The 18,268-nt window shown below is 72.1% G+C and overlaps 1 protein-coding gene across 6 annotated transcripts; it reads left to right on the top strand.

Moving 5' to 3' along the window:
* Positions 1–1,582: 1,582 nt before the first annotated feature.
* SHROOM4 (shroom family member 4) lies at positions 1,583–13,104 on the top strand. Of its 6 annotated transcripts, none has more exons than XM_075512997.1 (10): positions 1,583–1,820; positions 5,395–5,546; positions 6,734–6,865; positions 7,430–9,374; positions 9,596–9,657; positions 10,075–10,674; positions 10,931–11,353; positions 11,436–11,622; positions 12,284–12,556; positions 12,635–13,104. In XM_075512997.1, the coding sequence occupies exons 1-10, from the start codon at positions 1,695–1,697 to the stop codon at positions 12,902–12,904; spliced, it is 4,170 nt and encodes a 1,389-aa protein (XP_075369112.1). In that variant the 5' UTR covers positions 1,583–1,694; the 3' UTR covers positions 12,905–13,104. The 6 variants fall into 6 exon arrangements, with proteins under 6 accessions (XP_075369112.1, XP_075369111.1, XP_075369113.1 ...); XM_075512996.1 differs by having other exon boundaries at positions 7,388–9,374; XM_075512998.1 differs by lacking the exon at positions 5,395–5,546 and having other exon boundaries at positions 1,589–1,820; positions 7,388–9,374.
* Positions 13,105–18,268: the final 5,164 nt, after the last annotated feature.

Raw genomic sequence — 18,268 nt, 5'->3', positions numbered from 1 at the left:
GTAAGAGCCGGGGGCCCGGGTGGGAAGGGGAGGAGCGGGACTCCCGGGCTCCCCGGGGAACCAGTGCCGATCCACTCCCACCGCCCTCAGCTGCCGCCCGCCGCCTCCTTCCCCTGCCTCAGTTTCGCCAAAGGGGCACAGCAGCCCCTCCTGGATCTGGTGGGGGAAAGGCAGAGGTGAAGCACGGCCATACTGCCACGCACGCCGCGGGGTGCCCGGCAGGACGGGGTGGGGGCCAGAACGGGCAGGCCAGACAGGAGCCGGCAGCACGTGCTCGCCCGCAGGCAGCGGGGCTCAGGGCGCCGGCGTGGTTGCCAGGGCGGTGTGCCACGGGGAGCCCTCTGCCCCGGGGAGCTGTGGCGGGTGCTGCATCACCCCACTGCTGCCTGAGCAGCCACCCCCTCGGACCCGCGGGAGTGCTGCCAAACCGCCGGCCACACCGCGCCGCCCCGTGCTGGGCTGAGCTGTGCCAAGCCGAGCCGTGCTGTGCCAGGCTGAGCTGTGCCGAGCTGGCCCTAATGGTGCTGGCCCCCGGCAGCACCATACTGTGCTGGGCCAAACTGGGTCGTGCTGTGCTGAACCGTGCCAGGCCAAGCTAAGCCAGGCCAGGCCATGCTGTGCCGAGCCGAACCGTGCCAGCCCTGCTTGTCCGTGTCAACCCAAGCTGAACTGGAACCGAGCAAAACTGGGCCAGGCCAAGTGGAGCCAAACTGGGTCAGGCCCCTCGCTGTGCCATGCTGTACCAAACTGAACCATGCCAGCCCTGTGTTGTGCCGTGCTAAGCTGAGCCAAGCCAGAACGTGCCAACCCAGCGGAGCTGCACTGAACCATGCTGGGCCAAGCCATGCTGGGCCAGCCAAGCCATGCTGGCCCCCTTGCCATCCCATGCTGAGCTGAGCCCAATTGTGCCAGGCTGAGCTGTGCTGTGCCGTGCTGAACTGAACTGTGCCAGCCCTCCATGTCATGCCATGCTGGGCTGAGCCAGACTGAGTTGAACCATGCTGGCTGGGCTGGGCCAAGCTCAGCCAAGCAGCTCAGTGCAGGTCGCTGGGCTGAGCCATGCCGTGCCAAGCCAAGCCGAGCTGAGTAGCATGGTGCTGTACTGTGCCATCGTGTGCCAAGCCATGCCATGAGCTGAGCCGTGCCAAGCTGTGCCATGAGCCGTGCTGAGCCGTGCCATGCCGTTCTGAGCTGAGCTGCGTTGTGCCGAGCTGAGCTGTGCCGTAACTGTGCTGAACTGGGCTGAGCCGAGACGTGCCAAGCCAAACTGTGCCATGCTGCGCTGAGCCGTGCCACGCTGAGCCGAGCCATGCTGTGCCTAGCTGAGCCAAGCCGAGCTTTGCCAAACCGAGCTGTGCCATGCTGTGCCTAGCTGTGCCGTGCCTGGCCGAGCCAAGCCAAGCTTTGCCAAACCGAGCTGTGCCATGCTGTGCCTAGCTGTGCCTAGCTGTGCCGTGCCAAACCGAGCTTTGCCGTGCCGTGCCGTGCCGTGCCGTGCCGTGCCGTGCCGTGCCGAGCCGATCGCCGCCGTCCCCCCGCGCCTCATTGGCGGCGGCGGAGCAGCCCCGGTGCCGGGCCGGCCCCGCCCTGCCGCTGGGCTCCGCGCCGCTCGGCGCGGGAGGCGGGGGTGTCATTTCCTCCGCGGTGCGGGGCCGGGCCGGGCCGGGCCGGGCCGGGATGGGGCGGTAGCGGCCATGGAGCGGGCCGGGGGCCGGCCCGGCGCCCCCCAGTACGTGCATGTGCAGCTGCAGGGGGGCGCGCCCTGGGGCTTCACGCTGCGCGGCGGGCTGGAGCACGGCGAGCCCCTCATCGTCTCCAAGGTAGGCGCCGCCGGACGCGGTCCCGCGTGGGCTGCGCGCCATCCCCCCGCGAGGGGCTTCCGACCCGTGGCGGGGCGCGGGGAGGGCGGGACGCCCGGGGCGCGGCGGCGCTGGGGGCGCGGGGAGCCCCGGCCGTGGGGTCGCGTGTCCCGGCGCGGCGCGGCGGGGCGGGGCCGTGGCGGTCACCCGCACCCACGTCCCCCCGCGACCCGCCGCCCCGAGCCGCGGGGCAGAGCGGGAGCGGGGACCGCGGGGGCCGAGGGGGCGGAGGGACAGCCCAGGCCCGGCGGCAGGAAGAAATTCCTCCGGCACATCCGTTGGGCTGGCGGCGGGGGCGGCCCCCGCGCGTCCCCCCCGGTACCGTCCCGCGGGGCGCAGCCGGCGGGGGGGGGGGGGGCAGAGCCTCCCTTCGTGTGCCCACCCGTGGGTGCCGCGCCCACGGGCGCCCCCGGGATCGGGCTCTGCGGGGACGCTGGGGGCCGCGGTGGGGGGGACCGGAGTCCGCGCCCTCCCGTCCACCCGAGACGCCTGGGCAGGGCCGTGCCCGGGACGGGACGGGACGGGACGGGTGGGGGGGGGGGGGGCTGCTGTCGGGGTGCGGTGCCGAGCGGGGGAGGCGCGGGGCCCGGCCGCCCGGGTCCCTTCCGCAGCCGGGAGCGGGGAGGGCTTGGGTGGGGCCCCACGGCCGCGACGTCCCGCCACGCAAGGGGGTCACCGATTCCGGTGGCCCCGCCGGGGCATCGCCCTTCTGGGAAACCCGCCGGGAGCCGGGCAGCAGCCGGGGGTGTCCCAGCACCCCGTCCGCCCGCGGAGCGCGGCCGAGCCCCTGTCACCGGGCGGTTTGGCTGCTCGCCTGCCCGTGCCACCGGCCTGCCGGGGCAGGGTGCTGCCGGGCCGGGCTGTGCCGCGGCCCCGGGGCTGCCTCCCTGCCCCGAGCCGGGCTGGCTGCTCCCCCGGGGCCCTCCACGCCCTGCGCCGGGACGCGGGCAGCGTGGTCTGGCTGGGGGAGCTGGAAAAGCGGCTCCGGTCCCTGCCCTGCGCCCCGGGGTGGCACCGCGGGCGGGCGGGAGCCGGGGCCCTGCCGGGGGGGGGGGGGGGGGCCGCTGCCCGCCCCCCGGCTCGCCGCCGGGGCTCGGGGCGGTGGGTGCCGGGGGGGCCGCCGGCTGCTGGAGGCGGGGGTAGGGGTGCCGGGGCACGTTCCCCACCGCTGCTGAGAACGGGGGGGGGGGGGGGGGGGTGTCCTTGCGGGCCGGGGGGTGCCGGCCGCCGCGCTGCCCCGGCCGGGCCGCCGCGTGTGCTCTGCAGACAAAGGGGGCTTGTTCCAGCGCTCTGTGCATTCAGGGGAGGGTCCCCCGGGGCGCCCGCGCCGCCGCCGCCGGGACCGGCCGAGGTGTGCGGGGAGGGGACAGCCCCCGCCTGCGGGGCGAGGGGCCCCGGGCCCTGCGCCGGAAAGGGGAAGGGGGTCGCGGCGCTCGGTGAGACAGTTTGGCCTCCGAGCCCGCCCCCGGTGGGATCCCTTCCTGTGGCAGAGTCCCACGGGGGGGGCTGGCGTGGGCTCCCTGGGGCTGCTGAGCACCCCCCACCTCGAACCCCCCCGGGCACGTCGGGGGGCAAGGAGGGAGGTCTGTGTGGGGCAGGGTGGGCACAGCTCGGGCACTGCCGTGGCTGTGACTCCTTCTAACACAAGTGTCTCCCAGGGCAGGCAGATATTCCTGTGAGCCAGGTGGTACCCACCATTAGGGCCCAGAGTGAACACCAGGGGTAGAGTTGGGGAAGTGCCCGGGGCTGGTCCGGCCAGGCAGGGCAGCAAGCGGCGGGGTTTGGCTGCCAGCGCTGAGTTCACTGGTGGCGAAGGCAGAACAAGGGGCTGTTTGTGCCAGATTTAGCTCCTGGTGAGTGATGCCAGGGCTGAGCCGTGTCCGTCCCGGCGCACGTGGTGGCCCGGACGCGGGTGCAGCCCCGGCGGTGTCCTGCACCGGGGCGGGGGGGGGACCCGTCACCACTGACTCAGCCCCGTGGCCGCGGCGGGCAGGACAGAGTTGGTACGTGGCCGGGCAGAGGACTGGGGTGAAGGGGCAGCCTGCCCTGCCTGCCTGCTCTGCCGGAGCTGCCCGGTGGTGGGCAGCAGCGTGGCAGGGGTTAAATCCGGGTGCTCCAGCGAGTGCACGGTGGGACCCCCATGGTGGGACCCCGTGCCAGGAAGGCAGCCCCACAGCCGACTCCTGGGTGGGAGGGCAGCCTGCCCGCGCGGGCAGGCGCATCGGGCTGCGCCCAGCCAGGGCATGGCATTGCAATCCCCAGGTCCCTGAACGAATGGGAGAGCTGTGGGGCACCGGGCACAGCTGTGGGGCACCGGGCACAGCTGTGCCAGGCCGAGCCACGGGGCAGTGCCGGGCTGGGCAGGAGGCCTGGCTGCCCCTGCCTGGCTCCCCAGGTGTCGCGCTGCCCACGGGCAGGGGGATGCCCCCTGAGCCCTGCCTGGCACCAGGGCTGGGAAGGGGTGCCCGGGGGCTCGTGCCTGGTGGCCGGCCTGCTGGGGAGCCGCGGGTGCGCCCCGGCACCAGGGCCTGGCTGCTGCCCAGGCTGGGCTGCGGAGGCTGTGCTGCGGGCACTGCGGGCAGAGCTCATTTCTCTGCCGGGCCGGGAGTGGCAGGGCAGGGAGAGAAGCCCTTGGGCAGGGTGGGCGCAGGAGCCCCGGCACGGGGCCGGGCCAGTTCTGCCCGTCACCCTGCGGGCGGCTGTAGGGTCCGGCCAGGTCAGGCTCCACTTCCATTCTGGGCACGGGGGCACGGGGCACCCCAGGTCCTGCCCCACGCGCCTGCATGCCCCGTGCCACTGCCACTATGCAGCCCAGCAGCCGGGCTCACTTGCCAGCCCTGCAGTGTGAGGGGCCGGGCACGGCTATCCCAGCCGTCGGCAGCGGCAGGGTGGGCAGAAATGCGTGCCAGCACCGGGTGCTCTGTCTGCCCCAGCTGGGCACTGCCCATCGCAGGGCTGCCCGCGCTGCACCTACCTGCAGGGGCAGAGGGGACGGGCTGGGGCCCCTCCATGCTGGCGGCACCGTGGCCCTGTGTCCTCCAAGCCATGGTGGTACGGGGTACGAGGCTCATTTCAGCCGTGGGTGCCAGGATGGGGTAGGTGCGTGCCAGGGGCGGGCACAGCTCGGTGCTTCCCCTACTGTTGGCTCCCCTGGGTGCACATGGCATGATGGCATCCTTCGGGCATTGAAATAACCGCGGGTGCCCAGGCAGGGCCGACGTGGGGCTGGGAGCAGTGGCGGGGGGCTGGCATCCGCGCCAGACAAAGGGCCCTTGTGCTGCCTGCGCCCGCGGGGGAATCTGCTGGGACGGGACATTTTTCTTCTCCCCCCCCTCCCCGATGCCCTTTCCTTGCTCAGAAATTCATGTGACTGGGGCAGGGGGGGAGCCCGGCACCGCAGATCCCTCCGTGGTGCCCAGGGCGCAGGCACCCTCTTTCCGGAGCCTCTTTCTCCCCCGGCACCTGGCAGCAGCGGCACACCCCCAGGGTGTTCTGGGGGGCTGTGCCCCCCCTGACGCCCCTCTCTGCCGCCCAGGTGGAGGACGGGGGCAAGGCCGCGCTGTCCCGCCAGCTGCAGCCGGGCGACGAGCTGGTGAACATCAGCGGGACGCCGCTGTACGGGTCCCGCCAGGAGGCCCTGATCCTCATCAAGGGCTCCTACCGCACCCTGAAGATGATCGTCCGCAGGTTGGCAGCGCTGCGGGTGGAGGGGACAGGGGGGTGGTGGCACCAAGGCCGGGGGCCCATCACCTGCCCGGGGGACTGGCGGGAGCCTGGCGGTGCCCCCGTCTCCAGCCTGGAGGTGCCCCGTGCTGGGACAGGGCGGGGGGCAGCCCCACCACGGCTGCCAGCACCCCATGGTGGGTGGGGGCTCCCCAGCCTGGTGTGCCGCCGGCAGAGCCGGGGCAGCGCGGCGGGCTCGCCACCCCCTCGCTGGGCGGTATCCTCGAGCGTGGCCGCTCCTCTCCCTTCCTGCCTGCCTGCCTGCTGCCTGCCTGGGAAAGGAAGGAGAGGCAGGGCCAGGCCCTGCAGTGTCCCGTCCGTCCCCCCCGACCCGCGTCCACTCCCCAGCTGCGTCCCAACCAGGCTCCAGCTCCGGCAGCACCCAGGGGCTGGGGCAGCGCAGGGCACTGCCCACGGGGCAGGGGGTGCCACGGGGCTGTGCCGGGGCTCAGCGTCATCCATGGTGAGTTTGGGGGCTCGGGGGGGGTGAGGGACCCCTGTGCTGACCCCGCAGCTCGTCCCTGCCACCCTCCCTGCGCACCCGGTGGATGCTGGGGCAGCACCAGGCACTCGGGGGGTACAGGAGGTGGCATCTGCCCACGTGTCTGTGTGGTGGCACTGGACATCGCTGCCTGCGTGCACTGAGGGGACCGAAGACCCCCACGGCTGCCTGGCACAGGGGGTGGGATGGGGCCTGGCACAGGACCCCTCCCTGGGGACGCAACGTGGCTGGCGCTTGCTGCAGATGCTGAGGGACCAAGGAACAAGGGGGGAAGGTCAGGCTTGCGGTGGGGACACAGATGTGGCCCCAGGGTCCCTTGGCGTGCCCACAGAGCCAGTCCAGTCCTGGCAGGGACCCTCGCCCTGCCAGGGCATTGCCCACGGGCTGCGCTGGGACCATGTCCTCGGTCCCCTGTTGATGCTGGCAGCGGGGACGCTGCAGGCAGGGGAGCCCCGGCAGTGGGGGGGAACCGTGGGATCCCCCTGCCTGGTGCTGGGCGCTGGCAGGGCTGGACCCTCCTTGCCGCCATCCCCCTCAGCCGGGCGCTGGCCTGGGGGGACAGGAAGCCCCGTAGGAAGTGACTTCAGCCCCGGTTCCTCAGCCCGGCTTCCTCCCCATTCTTGTCCTCTCCCGCTGTTGCTCTTGGCAGGAGGAGCGTGCCCGTCCTCCGGCCCCATTCCTGGCATGTGGCCAAGCTTGCCGAAAGCCACCCCGACACCCCCGCCATGCACTGCCCCGCTGATGCCTTCAGCCTCTCCTGGCCCTCGGGGTGTGATGTCAGGTGAGACCCCCAACACACCCCCGGGGGCACCCCTGGGACCACGCAAGCGGAGGGGGCGGATGGGGCACCCGCTTGGGTTGGGGCGGGGGCGGTGCGGGGTGGGTGCTCGCTCGCTTGCCCCACGCCGCTGTCGGGCATCCCCCCTGTGTCCTGCTGCCGCGCTGCCCTTTCCCCTGCCTGTTTACTCGCCGGCTCCTGGCAGGAAGGGGCGGTGGCCCCGCCAGAGCCGCCAGGAGCTGCCGAGTCCCAGTGCCCCCCCCCGCCCCGAATGGCTGGAGCCACGCACGCCCTGTGTCCCTGTGCCCCTGCCAGCACTGGCGCAGCCTTGGTGCTGCCCCCAAACTTGGGGGTGAAGGGCAGGTTGGGGCTGCGTCGGTCTGTGTCCCCCCTGTGTCCCGGGAGGGGGGGGGGGGGATGTGGTGAGGGGGTGTTGGTTCCCCGGGATCTCGTGCCCGTCGGGGGGGCTGGCGGGGAGCTGGGCGGCAGGGGCACCCCTAACGCCGGCGTGGGGCCGGGCGGCAGCGAGCTGTCCCTGCAGTGGAACCCGCTGTCCCGGCACTGCAGCACCGACCGGAGCAGCTCCATCGGGAGCATGGAGAGCCTGGACCAGCCTGGCCAGGCCTACTATGAAGGGGACCCCTCACCCGTTGACCAGGGGATGTACCACAGCAAGCGGGACTCGGCCTACAGCTCCTTCTCTGCCAGCTCCATCGCCTCCGACTGTGCCCTCTCCCTCCGCCCCGAGGAGGCCGCCTCCGTCGACTCCGGCCTCCAAGGCCCCTGCAAGCCCCCCGACGGGCGCTACCTGACCACGGGGGCTGAGCCGCCCGCCAGCCGGCACCCCAAGGCCTGGCGGGCGCCCGTGCCCCCCCAGCCCCCTGTCAGGAGGGACAGCCTGCGGGCAGCCCCGGCCGGCGGAGGGGACAGGTGCCGGGCGTCGGTGTCGGCGGACATGCTGCACGCCAAGGGCCGCTGGATCTCTGACACCTTCCTCTGCCAGCGGGACGGGGAGGCGGAGGCAGCGGGCGGGAGGACGCCGGTGCCTTACCCCACGAAGGACCGTCTCTCCACCGACCAGTATTACATGCTGAGCTCCCACCCGGAGCGGTGCCCGGCTGAGCCGCTCCTGGGGGAGAGCGCGGAGCCTGGTGACCAGCCGTACCCGGATGGCGGCGTGCACCGAGTGCCAGAGGCCGTGGCGGCGGGTGACAGCCTGCTGCTCGCCCCCGTCAAGGGCCACGTGCCGCACCGGCACAGCGCTCCCGAGCAGCTGCTGGCCTCCCAGCTTCGCTCCCTCCAGGTGGGCGCCGGCAGCGGGCGAGCCTCGCCGGCCCCCGATGGGCACCGCTGGACCCTTTCCCCGCTGCACCCCGAGGGCAGCCGGCCGGGGGCTGCGGCAGCCGCCCAGGACCCCCCGCTCTGCCCGGAGCCGTGCCGCCGCCTGCCCCCCTGCCGCTGCTGCCCCGAGCCTCAGCGCGCCTGCGGGCAGGACAAGCGGGCGCCCAGCCCGGCGCGCGGCACCGAGGGGCCGGAGGAGGAGAGCCGGGCCGGGGGCCGGCGGGCTGGGGGTCCTCCCCACCGCTCCGCCCAGATGCGCCGCCGCAGCGACCGCTTCGCCACCAGCCTGCGCAACGAGATCCAGCGGCGCAAGGCCCAGCTGCAGAAGAGCCGGGGTCCCGGTGCCCCGCCGCCCGGCGAGGAGCCGGTGGAGGAGGCGGACGAGCCCGCCGAGGGCAGCGCGCCGGCGGAGGGCCCCTGCGCCCCGGCCGAGCGGCTCAGCCCCGCGCCGAGCGAGGACGGCAGGAACCCCGGCCGGTCGGGGGACCGGGCCGGCCCCACGCCTGACCCGCCGCCAGTGCCCAAGGGGCCCCCGTCCCCCGAGCGGGTAGTGCTGACGGGCCGGGGCCGCTGGCGCTGGTCCCCGGAGCGCAAGCTGCAGCGGCAGCACTCGCCCAGCCCCGGCGAGCTGGAGGGCTACGGCCCGGGGCCGGCGGCCCCCGGCTCCCCGCCGCGGGGCGGCGACGAGGCCGTCCTCCTGCCCTTTGCCGACCGCCGCCGGTTCTTCGAGGAGAGCAGCCGGCCGGCGCCGCCCCGGCACGGCCAGCCCCCGGCGGGTGATCCCGGCGCCTTCCAGCCGCCCGGCCCCGAGCGCCGGGACGTCCGCCGCCGCTCCGTGGACCAGCCCTACGGCTCCCCCTCGCCCGGCCGCCCCGGCTCCGCCAGCCCCTTCGCCGAGTGCTGCCGGGAGCAGCCCCCCTGCTACAAGCCGCTGGGGAGGCCGGTGGAGCTGGAGTACCTGCGGGGCTTCTCCTACCCCTACGGGGGTCCCCTGCGCCCCGAGCCCTGCCGCTACTGCGGGGGGGACCCGTGCCCCCCGCCGCTGCCCCGCGGACACGCCTGCCGCTGCCACCCCCAGCCCTGGGCACGCTGCCCCGACTGCTGCTGCCCGGCCCCCCGCCCTGGGCGGGAGGAGAGCGACGCCTGGCCCCCCCGGAGAGCTTTCGCCCCGGTGAGTGAGCCCCCCGGGACCGTGCCGAGGAGCAGCGCTGGCGCCGTCCTGCACCCCCGGGCCTTGACCCTGGCTTGGGGTGGGGGGTACTGTGCCCGTGGGGGGCCCTTGCAGACCTGCTGCATGCCTGCTGCGCCTGGTCAGGGGATGCTGGGAGGCTGGGTGCCGGGCCCGGGGGATCCTGACCCCGCTTTCACACTCCCTGTCCTTCCCCCACGCAGGAGTTTCCTCTGGATGAGTGGGAACCGCCCGCGATAACCAGGAAAGCCAGCCAGTCCATCAGGTGAGCCTGCGCTGGGTGCTGGGGTGCCGGGGTGCCGGGATGTGCGTGCCACTGGGGGGGACCTCTGCCAGTGAGGCGTGGGGACTGCCGTGATTTTGGTTGGTGATGTCCACAGCACCTCCCTCAACACCCCCTCTGCGCTGTGCGCTGCGAAGCGAGGGCGCGTGCCACCTTAGGCAAGCAGGGCCCGGGGGTGCGAGGAGGTGCCCATGGCGGGGTGGGTCCCTCCTTACCCATCCCCAGGGGGCTGGGGGCATCTCCAGGGAGCTGTGCTCAGCGTGGGGGCACTGGGAGAGCCTGGGCTTCCCCCAGCAGTGGGGCTGGATGACTCCAGCTGGGGAAACCGAGGCAGGGGTGGGCATGAGTTGCCGGGAGGGGTGACTGTCTGGGGGGATGGGTGCCCCCTTCTCTCCCCAGTGAGCTCTCCCACTACCAACTGGGCTTCCCGAGGCTTGGCCCCTTCCGCCCCTGCTTTGAGAGCGCCGAGCCGGAGTGGCCACCCTGCTGCCGGGCCACGTCCACACACGACCTCTCGTGGGATGGCGACTGCCTGGCCCGCTCCCCCGAGAGCCCCCCGGACCCCCTGCACCGCCCGCTGCGGGGCAGAGCCTTCTCTGAGAGCCACCTCAACCTGGAGCCCGCCAGCCCCCGGGGCCGCGACCGGAGGGACCTTCTCCGTGCCAAGCTGGACCCCCCCGGTGTCCCCAAAAAGAAGGGCCCCCCACCTCCCCGCCCGCCTCCCCCCAACTGGGAGAAGTACAGGCAGCGCCGGACGTCCCAGCGCCTGCCAGATGGTTCTGGGCACAGCTCTGCCTTCACCGCCGCCCCGGCGCCGACCCGCAGCATTGCTGAGGCTGTGCGTGAGCGGTCGCAGAGCCTCACCGGGGAGCAGGGGGGCCGGTCCCGAGGGCATGCCGCTCGCCCCCCTGCCCCAGCAGGTGCCTGGCCCCGACCCGAGCCCCCTGGATCCCTCCGCAGGACGCCCGAGCCCGATGCTGGCAGCGCCGAGATTTGCAGGCAAGTGCCGCCATGGCATTGGGGGGGGGGGTGGGGCTGCAGGCACAGCCTGGGCATGGGGTGGTTTTTGGGGCCACGTGGCCCTTTGAACCCTGCATCGGAGCATCCTAATGCACCCCTTGGGCTGGGCTGTGGCGTTTTCTTGGGATGAGAGCTGTCCCCGTCCTCTTTCCCTGGGGTGGGCACAGGCCTGCATGTCCCTGTCCCCCACCGGCGGGCAGGGAAGCTGACGGTGCCCCCGGGCGGGTGTTGGCAGGGCGGCGGGGGCCGGGGAGGAGCAGCCGAAGGCAAAGCACCCCTGGGAGATGGAGGAGCAGCCCCAAAGGCTCGGCCGGAACCAGGAGCGGGGCTGGGCTGGCCCCTGTGGGGTGGGTGAGTGCTCCCTGCCCCTGCATGGTGGCCCCGGCCCCGCCACCCCAGAGGCACCCAAGCCCAGCCCCGGAGCAGCGGAGGAGGTGAGCTGCCAGGGGGGCCGGCCACAGCCCCGCCGCGTGGACTCGGAGGAGCTGCTGTGGGACATGGCGGGCAGGGACCGCTCCCTGGCCGGCATCCTGGCCCCCTTGGCCCCCCTCGGCACTGCCACCGAGGTGATGGGCAAGCTGCTGGTGGTGGGGGAGCGGCAGGCCTGGCCGGAGCGTTTCCAGCAGGACTGGCGCCTGGAGGCCCTGGCACAGGACAGGTAGGGCTGGCGCGGCACCGGGCACTGTGTTGAGGACAGGCTGCACCCCGCCACCCCCGGCACTGAGCCCCTGTTCTCGCAGGCAGGGCTTCGAGCCCATCTCGCCGCCCCCCGGGAGCGCTGCCAGCTCCACCTCCTACCCGGCGTATTACGGCACAGCAGCAGGCAAAGCCGAGCCGCTCGGCAAGGTGAAGGAGCTGCCGGAGGTGGTGGAGGGGAGCTCGGAGGATGAGGAGGAGGAGGTGGACCACCAGCTGGTGGAGAAGAAGGTAAAGCGGGCACTGCTGGGGATGATGCCCTTGGGGTTCCCCACTGCCATCGCCAGGTGCTCGCAGGGACCGGGGGCATTGCTGGCCGCTCTCGGGGACAGGGGCATCATTGGTTGCTCATGGGAACTAGGGGCATCGCTGGATGCTCGTGGGGACCAGGGGCATTGCTGGATGCTTGCAGGGGCTGGGATGTTGCTAGATGCCTGCGAGGATCAGGGGCATTGTCGGGTGCTGGCGGGGCCTGGGAGTGTTGCTGGATGCTCGTGGGGACCAGGGGCATCACCAGATGCTCATGGGAACCGGGGGCATTGCCAGATGCTCGCAGGGACCAGGGGCACATTGCTCCGTGCTCGCAGGGACTGGGGCGTTGCCAGATGCTCACAGGGACTGGGGGGCATCGCTGGGTGCTCACGGGGACTGGGGGCATTGCTGGGTGCTCACGGGGACTGGGCACATTGCCATATGCTCACGGGGTCTGAGACATTGCCAGATGCTCGCAGGGACTGGGGGCATTGCTGGTAGCTCATGGGAACCAGGGGGATCGCCAGATGCTCGTGGTCTGTGGGGCCCTGTGCAGCGTGGCACACCTGCACCCGTGTGCCAGTCCCCCAGCCCCAGCGGGGGGTGGCCCCAGTCGCCCTTGACCCCTTCCCTCCGGCAGCTGCAGCTGATCGAGAGCCTGAGCCGCAAGCTGGCGGTGCTGCGGGAGGCACAGCGGGGGCTGCAGGAGGACATCAGCGCCAACGGGGCGCTGGGCGAGGACGTGGCTGCCCGCCTGCAAGCCCTCTGCACCCCGGGGGAGTTCGACAAGTACCGCCTCTTTGTGGGCGACCTGGACAAGGTGGTCAACCTCCTGCTCTCCCTCTCGGGGCGCCTGGCCCGGGTGGAGACCGCCCTGGGCAGCCTGGGGCCGCACGCCCCCACCGAGGACAAGGTGGGCACGGGGCAGGGGAGCACCCACGGGGCGTCGCGGTGTGGGACGCCCCGCCGATGCCACCTGTCTCGCCCTCAGGTGGCCCTGCGGGAGAAGCAGCGGCTGCTGGCGGCTCAGCTGGAGGACGCCAAGGAGCTGAAGGAGCACATGGGGCGGCGGGAGGAGGCGGTGGGCGCCATGGTGGCACGGTACCTACCCGCCGAGCACCTCCAGGACTATCAGCACTTCATCAAGATGAAGTCAGCCCTCATTGCCGAGCAGCGGGAGCTGGAGGAGAAGATCAAGCTGGGCCAGGAGCAGCTCCGCTGCCTGCACGAGAGCCTCGGCCAGGCCCCCAAGGGCTGCTAGCCCCCTGCCCAGCCTCCCCCCAGGACCCTGGCCGTGGCCCCAGCTTGCCGCCAAAGCAGATCCAGCCCTGCGTCCGTCTCTCTGTCCAGCCCCTGCCTTTTATTTATTTTTCTGGTTTACCAAGCAGGGGAGGGGGTGCCAGTCCAGGTGCTGGGGGGGGGGGTGTCGTGCCACAGAGCCGCCCTGGGCTCTACGGCCACCCAGCAGGCCCAGACAGAGGGATCCTGCCACCCCCCACCCCGAGTCATTCTGTGCCTGCCGGTGTCCCTCCACCTTGTCCTGGACCCCAGCTGGTGCCGCACCATGTGCCTTAAACACCCCCCGGCTGCCCCTGGGCATCCCCACACGGCGCATGGAAGGGTTAAACCATCCTTGTGCTCCACCACCTCTGTCTGTCCAGCTCCAGCTCCGTCCATCTGTCTGGTGGGAGCTGGTGGAATTTCGGCCCCCGGCATCCTCTTCCTCTCCATTGTGTCTGAAACAATGGCCCCGGCCAGTGGGTCCTTAACCCGTTCCCCGCCGCCCCAGGCACCGCGGGGGGCCAAGGCGGGTGCCGGTCGGTGCTGTGCACCCCTCTCCCAGGGGACGCTTCGGCGGGCGCCCCTGGGATGGTGCCCTGCCAGGGGACGGGGGGCTGGGAGCAGTTAGAGCAGGGGCTGCGGGTGCCCCCTGCCACCAGTGCCGTGGGCGCGGGCACCACGCGGCCTCATCCAGCCCTCGCTTCCAGCCTCCGCCCCGGCACCGGCAGGGGTCAACAGAGGAACCGGGGCACCTGCCCCCCTCCTCTGCGCCGCAGCAGCCCCAAATAGCACTTAGACGTGGCCCTGCGTTGCCCCGCCGCTCTCCGGCCGTCCCCACGGGCCGGGCCGGCGCCGCGATGCTGATTTTGCACAGGGCTTTCATGCGACCGGCAGCGGCTTGGGGCGGGCGGGCGGCGGGAAACGTTTTGGGGAGGCAGGGGGGGCCCCAGCCCCTTTGGGGGTGGCCACAGCCGGGCAGCCCGGCCCCGGAGCGCAGGCAGCGCCCACGCCTGCCCGCTCGGCCCAGCAGCAGCCCCCTGCGTGGCTGCTCCCCCCGTGGCCCCCCCCCCGCCCGTTGAACACTACACCCCACACCTACCTGGGGCGGTGCCTGGCAGGAGCAGGGTCCGCCGTATGCCCCCCGTCGCAGCCGCCGCCGGTGCCTGCCCGGGAACGCTGCCTGGACCAAAGACTGCACCCCCCGGGGCGCGGGACGTGCTGCTCGCGGGGGCCGGCAGCCCTCAGCGGGTCACCGCGCCGCGGAGGTGCCGGTGCCGGAGCCGTGCCGGTGCCGGAGCCGTGCCGCATGCCGTTGTGCCTCTCACACTAAAGGAGCAGCAGCAGCTGCACAAGTGTCCGAGTCGTGTCTTGTGCGGTTTGTCCCTTGCGTCCCCAGCCAGTGGCACCCGGGGCTGGCGGGTGCCCGCCGGGGGGGGATGCTGCAGCTGGGGGACGCTGAGCCAAGCCCTGGCAAGCCCTTGGGACCCAAATGCCCCCGTGGCACTGCAGGCACCTGGGGTGCAGCCGTGGGTGGCGGGTCCTCTGCACCCAGTGCCACCAGGCCGGGTCTGGGCAGGGGGCGGTGCCTGGACCTCTCCCCAGGGGGGCACAGCGCTTGGGTGACGGTTGTGGCGTTGTACCCGGCGCTCACGGCCGCAGCATCGCCGCCAGAACGTCTGGGGTGGCACCGGCGGCGCGGTGGCCCAGCGGGGGTGGCGGTGCCCAGGGGGGTGGCGCGGTGCTGCTGCTGCTGAGCGGGCTCTGGGTGCCCCGGTGCACCCCAGCACGGCAGGGGGGCGCGGGTGGGCGCGGCCACTCTCCCCTTGCCGGCCAAATGCTTTCCTCGGGACCCCTGCGTGCCAGCCGGGCGCCAGGGAGCGGGGCCTGGCCCGCCGTCCCCGGGCCAGGGCAGCGCGGGGCCCTGCCCGCGCCTGGCAGCCCCACGGCCGCGGGCGGGGCTGGGGGAGCCGCGGCGCAGGGGCAGCGCCGGCCGCTGGACGGCACCGGCACACGCGTGGGAGCACACGCACGCGGGGGCGGACGCGTGCGCACGCACACACGCGTGGGTGCATGAGTGTGAGCACACGCACGCGTGGGTGGGCACGGGCGCGCATCGGTGGGTGCATGCACACGTGTTGGAGCGTATGCACACGCACGTTGTCACGGCAACACGGGAGGACGCTTGCGAGTGAGCCCACGCACGTGCGGGTGAGCACGTGTGCACAGGGGCGAGTGTGCGTGAATGCATAGGAGCACACGCCGGGGTAAGCACGTGCACGCACATGGGAGCCCGTAGATGAATAGCTGAAAGCACGCTGAGCGTGAGCACGTGGCTGCACACAGGCACACGCACATCAGTGCACGCGGGCGAACACGTGCACACACAGGTGAATGCATGCACACGTGTGTGAGCACGCACAGCTGAACACGCACAGACAGAGAGGTGAATGCACGCACACACGTGTGAGCACACATGCACACACAGGTGAGTACACGCCGTGTGTGTGAGCACACGTGCACAGGGAGGAGCACAGCCCCGTGCCAGGGAGCACAAGCACCAGTGGCAAGTGACTGCGCATGCGGGTGAACACACACGGGTGAACGTGTCCACGTATGTGTGACGTGCACATGTGAATGCATGCACACGTGTGTACACACACAGGTGAACAAATGCACAGCCAGCTAAGCGCACATGGGTGAATGCGTGCACATGTGGGTGAGTGTGTGTGTGTGTGTGTGTGTGGGCAGGGCCACTTGTGCAAGCCCATGCGTACAGATAACTGCAGGCACACGGGGAGGGGGATGCACGCATGCGTGTGTCTGTGCCCCACGGCCCGTTTGAGGCCCGCTTGCCCCTCCGTGCAGCTCCCACTGCTGCCGGGCAGGACCGTGGACCCCGGGTACGGGGGGCATGGGAGGGCTGCTGGGTACCAGGGCCCTCAGTGCCTGCGCTGGATGTGGCCATGGGGTGGGGGGGTCCTGGGGATCCCTGTGTGGGACCCCAGGGGAGCTGCAGGCCAGCGGGCTCATTGTAGCATGCAGGGCTCCCGGGTCTCCCAGAGGTGCAGACAGGACCCAGACACGCTGGGGTAGCCCCTGGCCCTGCTGTCTGTCTCCCCATCACCATAATCTCTCCATTTTACAGATCCCCAGTCTGTCCCCCTGTATCCCGCACCCCTGGTCCTGAGGGACCAGGAGCTGGGGGAGGATGAGGACCTGGTGGGCAGTGATGCTTCAGGGAGAGCCAAGCCCCGGCCCCCGTGGGAAACGGGGAGTCTCAGAATGTGGAGGTCCAAACTCCGCAGCAGCCCCCCCTGCCCCCCCGCTTATTACAGCCCAAAGGGCAAAGCCACGCACAAGGTGCGGGACAAGGGAGCCCCAGGCCGCCTGCCCCTGGGCATGGCCCGTCGGGGAGTGGGCTGCAGTTTGGGGGGATGTGGGACTCTTCTCTGGGCCTGGCCGGCTGCCAGCATCAGGGTCCCAGAGCAGCAGCAGGTGAGGGCTGGGCACTGGTGGCCACGGCACCCCACGCTGCAGGGCTGGAGCCCTGTGCACACTGTGGGGTGGAAAGTGGGGCCGGACCCTCTCTCCCTCCCAGTGGTGTGTTTGGGGGCACAGCCCCACACGTGCACACGTGCGTGTGAGCTCCGTACGCACACTCCGGAGCATGTTCCTATACAAGTACTCTTTGTGGGGTGTTTGCATGCATGCGCACTGTAGAATCACAGAAGGGTTTGGGTTGGGAGGGACCTTTGAGGACCACCTCATCCAACCCTCCTGCCACGGGCAGGGACATCTTTCACCAGGTGAGGTTGCTCAAAGCCCCGTCCAACCCGACCTTGAACACTTCCAGGGACGGGGCATCCACAGCTTCTTTGGGCAGCCTGCTCCAGTGTCTCACCACCCTCATCGTAAAGGATTTCCTCTCTATGTCCAACCTAAACCTACCCTCGTTCAGTTAAAAGCCATTGCCCCTTGTCCTGTCGCTACAGGCCTTGGTAAAAAGTCTCCCTCCGCCTTTCTTAGGAGCTCCCTTTATATACTGCAAGGCCGCAATAAGGTCTCCCCGTGGAGCCTTCTCTTCTCCCGGCTGAAGAGCCCCAACTCTCTCAGCCTTTCTTCCTAGCAGAGGGGTTCCAGCCCTCGGACCATTTCCGTGGCCTCCTCTGGACCCGCTCCAACAGCTCCGTGGCCTCCTGGTGCTGGGGACCCCCGAGCTGGAGGCAGTGCTCCAGGGGGTCTCAGCAGAGCGGAGCAGAGGGGCAGAATCCCCTCCCTCGACCCGCTGGCCACGCTGCGGGTGACGCGCCCAGGACATGGTTGGCCTTCTGGGCTGCGAGCGCACGTTGCTGACTCACAGAGTTTGCACGCATGTGTGAGTGTGCGTACAAGTGTGTGGAGGCATCAGTGCGTGTGCTCATCCCTGCCCGTGCGTGCCCCTGCATGCGTGGCCGTATGCGCATACGGTTGCATGGAGGTGGTGCGTGTGCTTGCCCATGCCTGAGCCGTGCGTGCCGATGCACGCGTGGGCGTGTGCACACATATGTGTGTGGCCACAGCGCGCGTGCTCGCCCACGCCACCCATGCGCGTGCCCGTGCCCGCGTGGGCGGCGCACACGTGTGTGCGCGGCGGCGGCGCGGGTGCTCTCCCGCGCCCGCGCGCGTGCCCGGCTGCGCCCGCCCGGGCGGTGCACCTGCACGTGCACGGCGGCGGTGCATGTGCGTGCCCACGCCCGGGCTGCGCGTGCCCGTACGCGCGTGGGAGCGCGCACACGTATGTGCGCGGCAGCAGCGCGTGTACTCGCCCACGCCGGGGCCGTGCATGCCTGTACGCGTGTGGGAGCGCGCACACGTATGTGCGCGGCAGCAGCGCATGTGCGCGCCCACGCCGGGGGTGTGCCCGCCCGCGCCCGCGTGGGCGGTGCGCACGTATGTGCACGGCGGCGGCCGGGGGCTCTCCCACGCCCGTGCGTGTGCCCGCCCGTGCCCGCGTGGGCGGTGCACACGTGTGTGCGCGGCGGCGGTGCGGGTGCTCGCCTATGCCCGCGCGGGTGCCCGCCCGTGCCCGCGTGCTCGGGGCCGTGCGTGGGCCGCCCGTGCCGCCGCGCGCGGTGCGCAGCAGCGCCCGCCGCGCCGGAGCAGGCCGGGGCTTGCGGCGCAGGGGCAGGGCCGGGGCCGCCTGCAGAGGCACATCCCGGCGGGGCCGCGCTGCGGGGCCGGGGGGGCTGCGGGGCGGCGGGCGGGGGCCGGAGGAAGAGCGACCTTGCACGGCGGCGGCGGCGGCGGCTCGGGGTGCGCAAGGTGTGTGCGCGGGGGGGCCGCTCCGCCTCCCCCCTCCCGGGCG

The sequence above is a fragment of the Mycteria americana genome, chromosome 10 (assembly GCF_035582795.1).
Source record: "Mycteria americana isolate JAX WOST 10 ecotype Jacksonville Zoo and Gardens chromosome 10, USCA_MyAme_1.0, whole genome shotgun sequence".
Lineage (NCBI taxonomy): Eukaryota > Metazoa > Chordata > Aves > Ciconiiformes > Ciconiidae > Mycteria > Mycteria americana.
Note: the sequence above shows the minus strand (reverse complement) of the source record. Positions and strands in the feature narration are given on the sequence as shown.

Excerpts from the sequence above, each read along its gene's own strand:
- SHROOM4 (XM_075512994.1), top strand. The coding sequence starts at position 5,717 with ATGGTGGGTGGGGGCTCCCCAGCCTGGTGTGCCGCCGGCAGAGCCGGG. Across the intron at positions 6,046-6,733 it reads GGGGCTCAGCGTCATCCATG|GAGGAGCGTGCCCGTCCTCC; the intron begins GTGAGTTTGGGG and ends TGCTCTTGGCAG. Across the intron at positions 6,866-7,387 it reads CCCTCGGGGTGTGATGTCAG|CGAGCTGTCCCTGCAGTGGA; the intron begins GTGAGACCCCCA and ends GCCGGGCGGCAG.